Source organism: Salvia hispanica, chromosome 1 (genome assembly GCF_023119035.1).
Source record: "Salvia hispanica cultivar TCC Black 2014 chromosome 1, UniMelb_Shisp_WGS_1.0, whole genome shotgun sequence".
Lineage (NCBI taxonomy): Eukaryota > Viridiplantae > Streptophyta > Magnoliopsida > Lamiales > Lamiaceae > Salvia > Salvia hispanica.
The window spans coordinates 25,251,114-25,258,522 of record NC_062965.1 but is presented as its reverse complement, the minus strand read 5'-3'; the positions used below and the strand labels follow the sequence as shown (position 1 = coordinate 25,258,522).

The window sequence follows — 7,409 nt, the reverse complement described above, 5'->3', positions numbered from 1 at the left end:
TGGAAGATAACAAGCAAGAAGTCAGGGATCCTTGACAGAAATTATGGAAGATTACAAGCAAGAAATTAGTGATCCATTCCATAGATAGAATTCAATCAAATCAAAGTATACCTTTGACATGTAGACATTCTCCCTATATAATGGGACGTACTGATCTCCAAATTCATCATCTAATACAATCATCTTTATGCAATACAGTAGCCTTGTTCATTTTCTAGCTATGGCTTTGAAGGCCTTCAATCTAACTTTATGTCAATAGCATAAAGAAGTTCAGAAAAACTAGATCCCGGAGTTACACACTAGGAAAAAACACTTAATCAAGGAAAAAGAATGCTTCTATGTATATCATACTCCCTCCGTCCCACAAAGATTGTCCCATTTTCCATTTTCGTCCGTCCCACAAAGTTTGTCCCATTTCACTTTTATCATTTTTGGTAGTGGACCTCATATTTCACTAACTCATTCCTACTCACATTTTATTATAAAAGTAATACTTTAAAAGTATGACTCACATCCCACCAACTTTTTCAACTCACTTTTTATTACATTTCTTAAAACTCGTGCCAGGTCAAAATGAGACTATCTTTGTGGGACGGAGGAGTACTATTTAATTTACCATTTCTCATTAAACACAATCTAATTTTGTTAACCTAACCTTCACAACGTAGCATTTTCCAAACTCACATCCAAACTATTGATTATTTTAATTCAGATAAAAATGAAGACAAATTGACATATTGGAAAAGGAAAGAGATGGACTTAATGGTCACAAGCGTCCCGGGAATGGAGAACCTTCTCCGGCGACGCGACATCCCGGCCTTCTGCAGAGTCGAAGACATCAACGATGCCGGCTTCCAATCCATCAAAACAGAGACCAAAAGAACAGCTCAAGCCACCGCTCTCATACTCAACACATTCGAAGATTTAGAAGGTCCAATCCTCGATCAAATCCGCAAACACATTCCCAATCTCTACTCCATCGGCCCTTTACACTCCCATTCGAAAGCATTGCTGAAAGCAAAAGGAGTCGAATCATCGCATCATTCTAGCAGCTTCTGGAAGGAAGACAACACCTGCATTGCCTGGTTAGATTCTCAACCTCCCAATTCTGTGATATATGTGAGCTTTGGGAGCATCACAATGTTGACAAGAGATGAATTGTTGGAGTTTTGGTATGGTTTGGTTAAAAGTGGTTATAGATTCCTGTGGGTGGTTAGACCGGATTCGGTTATCGGGGATGGAAACGAGATCCCGGTTGAGATCGAGGAAGGTACGAGGTTGAGGGGGTTGATGGTGGAATGGGTCCCACAAGAGCTAGTTCTAGGGCATGAGTCGGTTGGGGCGTTTTTTACGCACAGTGGATGGAATTCGACTCTGGAAGGTATAGTGATTGGGGTCCCGATGCTATGTTGGCCTTATTTTGCGGACCAGACTACGAATAGTAGGTTTGTGAGTGAGGTGTGGGGGGTTGGATTGGACATGAAGGATACTTGTGATAGGGTGTTGATTGAGAGGATGGTTAGGGAGGTGATGGGAGTTAGGAGAGATGAGTTGTTGGAGAAGGCTTGTGGTATGGCGAATTTGGCTAAGGCTGCTATTTGTGAAGGGGGGACTTCGTGTATGAATTTGAATCGATTGATTGAGTTCTTGAAGTCTACGGTTTTGTGAAGGTTTTAATCAATTTAAATCATCATCTATGATGAATTTGAATCGATTGATTGAGTTGTTGAAGTCCACGGTTTTAGGAAGGTTTTAATCAATTTAATCCATCGTCTATGTGTTGGATGATCATGGAAACGAATTGTAGTGTATGTTGTTATTCATAAGTTGCAATTTGGATGGATCAAATAAGACTGCTTTGTTGACAATGCTACGTGACGAATCAATCTTTTTCTTCTAAAACAAATTTTGCAAATTTGGTAACAGTCAATAAATTCTGTTGGTTGACAAATTTACAAGAAATCTCAATTATGTCAAATTCTATCTAGTTTCATAAAATTGATATTCGCTGCTTGTCATGATAGTATTTTTTAATTGTCCTACCATAAAAAATTTCGATTTCGACTTTTGCGATTATCACATGATAAAAAGTTCAGTATAGTCTACGTATCTTAGAATTATAGACATGGCACATACGTGTCGATATTTCGATTTTTTGCGAATTTCACATAAAATAAATTTTGATGGTGGTATGTCATCAATTATTTAGGGTGGGGAACATACATTTATATTAAATTGAATGGAGACTAATGTCATTAATTTATTAGCCGGAAGACTTTAAAATTTCGTTAAATTATGACTAGACCCTCAACGTTTAAAATAAGTGAATATTTTTAATAATTTTACTATAAATTTCAGGTAATATAGTAAGACTTTATTTTAAAAAATAAAGTTCTTATTAACATCCCACACATACAAAATCAACTACTGATTTTGGGGAGTGATCAATTACTAACTCATCATTTAATTGCTAATTACAACTAATTTAAGGCTATAAAATTTTAGAAAACGTGTGGTCTACAATTTGCCACGTGTAATTTTTATTTTTATTAATAAAATAAAAAAAGATTAAAAAAACGTTAAATTAGGGTTTTAGATGAAAATGTCAATATAGTGTTTCAGAAATATCAACACAATGCTTTGAAAATGCCTTTAAGAATGTTAATCCATTACTTATATTGACATTCTACATGTATTATATTGACATGCTTATATTGACATTCTACATGTATAATATTGACATATTTTATATAGTATGTTTACATTTCTGCTTTACGAAAAAAATTGAAAAAATTTCGAATTTTTTTTTAAATTTTAACATCGGAACATAGAACATATGCATATGTGATATCGTTGGAATCCTTATAAAGTTATCTTTAATTTGAAATATGTTATATGAATTTAAAGTTTTGAGATTTCTTTTAAAAGTTAATTATAACTAAACATGTAGTTAATTAACATTAATACCCCTATTAATATTTTATAGAATTAATCCTATGATTTTATTAACATTTTTTGTTGATTGTATTGATATTTCTTAGTTGATGATCTAGACACTTAATTTAAATATTTAATAGCTATTATTTAGTTGTAGTTGTAGTTAGCAATTAGGTATTGAGTTAGCAATATAACACTCTCCGTCTATTTTATTTTGCTCTATTAACATCAAATACATGAAATCAGAAATTCTTGAGATGATTATTCATCTAAACAGAGATACCAATAGCCTTAACTTCAGGTTTCTTGACTTCCTCCTTGGGCACAGTCACCGTGAGCACCCCATTCTCCATCGCCGCCTTCACCTGCTCCAGCTTGGCATTCTCCGGCAGCCTAAAGCGGCGGAGGAACATGCCACTGCTCCTCTCCACGCGGTGCCACTTGTCGTTCTTCTCCTCCTGCTCCTTGCTTCTCTCCCCACTGATTTGCAAAATGCAACCATCCTCAACCTCAACCTTAACTTCCTCTTTCTTCAATCCGGGAACATCAACCTTGAAGAGATGGGCCTCCGGCGTCTCTTTCCAGTCGATGCGGGCGTTGGCCACCGCAGTAGTTTCACGCGCCGAGGAGGGGAAGTTGGTGGAGAGAGGAAAGTCCTGAAAGGGATCCCACACATCAAGAGAGAATGGGTCGAACACGTTGCTGCGCCGGTTGCCGAAGAAGCTTGGGATCACAGACATTTTGAAGAATTGATTGTTGGATTTGATTGCTGAAGATTTTTTCGGAATTTGATGATAGTCTTCGATAACTTAAGTGAGCATGTCATTTATACAGCTACCGATGATTCTAGATAATTCTAGTAATATTGGCGCATTGCGAATTTTATCCGTTTAGATCCGGGGATTCAGGAAAATTCGCGTAGGTTCTGTTCATAAAATGGGCTTTCGTGTCAGCATATAGTATATTTTTAGACCATGAAGAGCTAGGCCCATTTTGACCCTATCTTTTAATTTATTTCATTTTTCAACAGTGTAAATTGTAAATATATTGAATTATTTCAACCGTCTCACATTAGGGTCTGGTTGTTTATTTTTAGTTCATCCCGAGTCCCAATTTATTTATTTATTGAACTAAATAAATAGTAGTACATGATTTTTTCTTACGTACAAAATTAGGATGGGATCTTTATTTTATATTTTTTATACTCTGACAAAATAACCTAGGTACCAAACATGTGATTCTTTGAGTCATACAGGATATATATATAAATTTCAATTAAAAGTACCAAAATTATAATTTCACTCCTTTTTCCTTTCTTCTTTTCTTTTTCTTAGTTTTTATTTCCTCTTCTTTCTTTTTTCTCCAGTTTCTTCTTTTTAAAGTATTTTATACGTACATCTAATTGACATTCATAATATAAATTAAAAAAAAAATACCTAATTAAATTAATTACTTAAACTAATTAAATCAATTAAATATTTTTAATATTAATTGTATTATATCATTTTATGACTAAAACACCTAAAAAATATTCAGTCATTTTATATCGATGTAAAATAAATCATAATTTTAAAATTTATTAATATTATATTGATTAGCTATTAGTAAAATAAAATAATAAGTTATTATAATTTAATATTATATGATTTATATTTTAAATAAGTACTGTATATGACAACTGCTTCCATATACAGTTTACGACAATAACAATTAATTTGCTTTGCAAACCGATTATCATAAACACAACAAGAGAAAGAAAACATATTTTCATATAAATCAATTTAAAAATTTGAATTTTAAGAGTATAAAAAATTACTATTTTTATCAGTTAAATTCGAATGAACAGAAAAATTTGCAATATTCAGCAACTTAAAAAAAATATGAAAGTGCCGAATAATGCTAAAAGCCTTAAATAGTTATGTGTATTGACTTAGAAATATTTAAGTAAATTAATATTGCGTGTATGAATAAATAGATGCATCTGGAAACGACTGGTTAAATCATGAGTTCATCATTTCTAGCCCACCCTCGACTCTTCGAGAATCACCAGAATTCTCTCCTCGCGCTATAAATAATCCTTCTCCTTCACCCAATTTCCCAACAAACAATTCATCTAGTATTTTAAATTTACAAGCCTTCTTCTAAACTTAATCGCATTCTTAATTTAGCAACAGCAACATGAAAAAGTTTGTTTGCTTAGTTTCTGAAAGTTGCATCAAACCTTGTTGGTACTTAGCAGATATGAAGTGGAGTAAGATAGAAATTATTTTATTTTTTAAGAAAGTCTGAAAACACTAGTAGGATCATAATTTTTCTGGTTTAATAGTACTCCCACATAATTTTTCTGGTTTAATAGTACTCCTACTACTTCCGCGAGTGATAATACAACCTTCTCAGTTGGGAGGAATCTGACCTTACAATCAATGGTGGATCGAAGGCGGATTATATAGTATTAGCTTGATTTAGTGCGCAAATGGCTATTTTTTTCATTGTTTGGGGCGACGCCGGAGGCAAACAGAGAAGACGGACAGGTAATTTTACGTCCTGATACGGGAAAAATAGTCACACAGAGAGGCGAGCGCCCCCTCCTGTCCCCCAAGATCCGCCGCGGCTTACAATCTATTCCTGAATAATCCAACATTGAGATCCATATAGTACTCCTTCTAGTTACTTAGACATAACACTAAACTAGATTATAATTTTAGGACCATACAGATCAGGGCGGATTCATTTTAGACCAAATAATATAACTAATATTTAACGGATCCAGAATTTGGAGTTAGTGGGTGCGATAAATAATTATAGTGAATTGAAACATCGAAGTCCGAGCAATCGTAGGCCTGTAGGCAACGACTAAATCCATTTGAGCCATATTTTCATGGCAAGTAATAATGAAAATAAAAAAAGTCAAATGAATTTTGACATTTAATAGTATTGCATTTTTATATTATTACAGATGCAAATATATTGTCATGTCCGAATAGAGCTATTAAAATATTAATATTATTATAAAAACATAAATAAAAGCTACTAAGATATTAATGAAATATAAATACAGAAATAAATCATAAATACAAACAATTATACAAGGAACTAAAATTCTAGTATGATAAACTAATACACTTAATAAGAGAAACAGAAAACAAATTGTCATTTTATATACGAAAAATAAAAGTAGATATAAAAGTGGTCTCACACATATATGTTGAACTTTAAAATCTACATTCCAATTAACTAGCTCTTCTCTACCACTTCTCCTCTGTGTAAAAGATACAAACACAGAACAAATAGGCGGCCTTTCCTTCCACTTAAAGCGGCGAGAGCTCCCAACAGAAGGTGATCGGAAAAAAATTTAGGGGTACAGTCGTACCCCCTTATTCCCACGTAGATCCACCGCTGCTTAAGATTAATATTTCTTTCGTTTCTTTATAATAGCTGAATTATTTTTCAATTTAGTGAAGTTTCTTTAAATTAAGTCATTTTCATAATATATAGGAATACTTAACTCACATTTTCTTTTATATTCTATTCTTTTTCTTAATTTATTCGCTTTTCCAATTTTATTTTCTCATCATTTTTCTTTTATCTTTCTCTATTACCTATCTATGTAACATACTAAACATCCATTCTTAAACTTTATCCTAAAAAGAAGTGTCTTAGATATAAAAAAACGGAGGGTGTAAAAACCAATATAATATATATACATTAGAAGAATTTTGTATGTGTAATCCTTTACTCGATTAAGTTAAAAATTGAATCAGTGATATCACGTTCGACACTTTCCATTTATACAAATAGTTACACCCTCAGTATCATGTCCCCAATTTTCATTTTAAGATATTGCTTATTAATTATTTTACTTTATTTTTATTACTTTAGTCATGAATTTCATATTCTACCAAATTACTTTATTCATATTTATTTTAAAATAATATATATACCAACGATCAACATTCTAGTACTAACTTTACTATCTATTTTCCTTTATATTTATTAAAATCCATACCAGATAAAAGTTGAATGCACAGCGACAGTATTTATAACTTAAAAGGTTAATTTTTCCCTTTTCGTTTATCTCGCGTTTAGCTTGTTTACTAATCTATGTAACAAAATTAGCTATTAAATTTTATCTTGAATTTAACTCGCCCATTATAGAATTGATTGACTAGCAAATTTTACTTTGAAAAAAGCTAAATTTGAATTGAATACTTTTCATTACTAAAGACAGACTAAGTTGGGCTTAACTAATGTTTTGACAAAATTAATAAAATATATAGATATACACTATTTTTATCCATAAATATAGTCTTAATTTTATATTTTGATCATTAACCAAAATTACTTTACTCTCTCCCTCCATAAAAAATACTCCTAAGAACTATTTTTATTTTAGTCCATTATATTAAAATGATGCACTTCTATGTAAGAACAAAATTTCTCTACAATGAATAAGGACTTATTCATTGTCCATT

At 32.2% G+C, this 7,409-nt stretch overlaps 3 protein-coding genes across 3 annotated transcripts in view; 1 reads left to right on the top strand and 2 right to left on the bottom strand.

Moving 5' to 3' along the window:
* The window catches only part of LOC125191826 (class I heat shock protein-like), a 787-nt gene extending 604 nt beyond the window's left edge, over window positions 1-183 (bottom strand). The window contains exon 1 of the mRNA XM_048089250.1: window positions 112-183. Within this exon, the coding sequence (XP_047945207.1) occupies window positions 112-183 (72 nt within the window). The remainder of the gene's footprint in view (window positions 1-111) is intronic.
* Window positions 184-220: 37 nt separating this feature from the next.
* LOC125191816 (7-deoxyloganetic acid glucosyltransferase-like) lies at window positions 221-1,668 on the top strand. Its single transcript, XM_048089240.1, has 2 exons — window positions 221-251; window positions 713-1,668. The coding sequence occupies exons 1-2, from the start codon at window positions 221-223 to the stop codon at window positions 1,666-1,668; spliced, it is 987 nt and encodes a 328-aa protein (XP_047945197.1).
* A 1,451-nt stretch (window positions 1,669-3,119) lies between these two features.
* On the bottom strand, window positions 3,120-3,750 carry LOC125202276 (17.8 kDa class I heat shock protein-like). Its single transcript, XM_048100648.1, has one exon. The coding sequence runs from the start codon at window positions 3,675-3,677 to the stop codon at window positions 3,207-3,209; it is 471 nt and encodes a 156-aa protein (XP_047956605.1). The 5' UTR covers window positions 3,678-3,750; the 3' UTR covers window positions 3,120-3,206.
* Window positions 3,751-7,409: the final 3,659 nt, after the last annotated feature.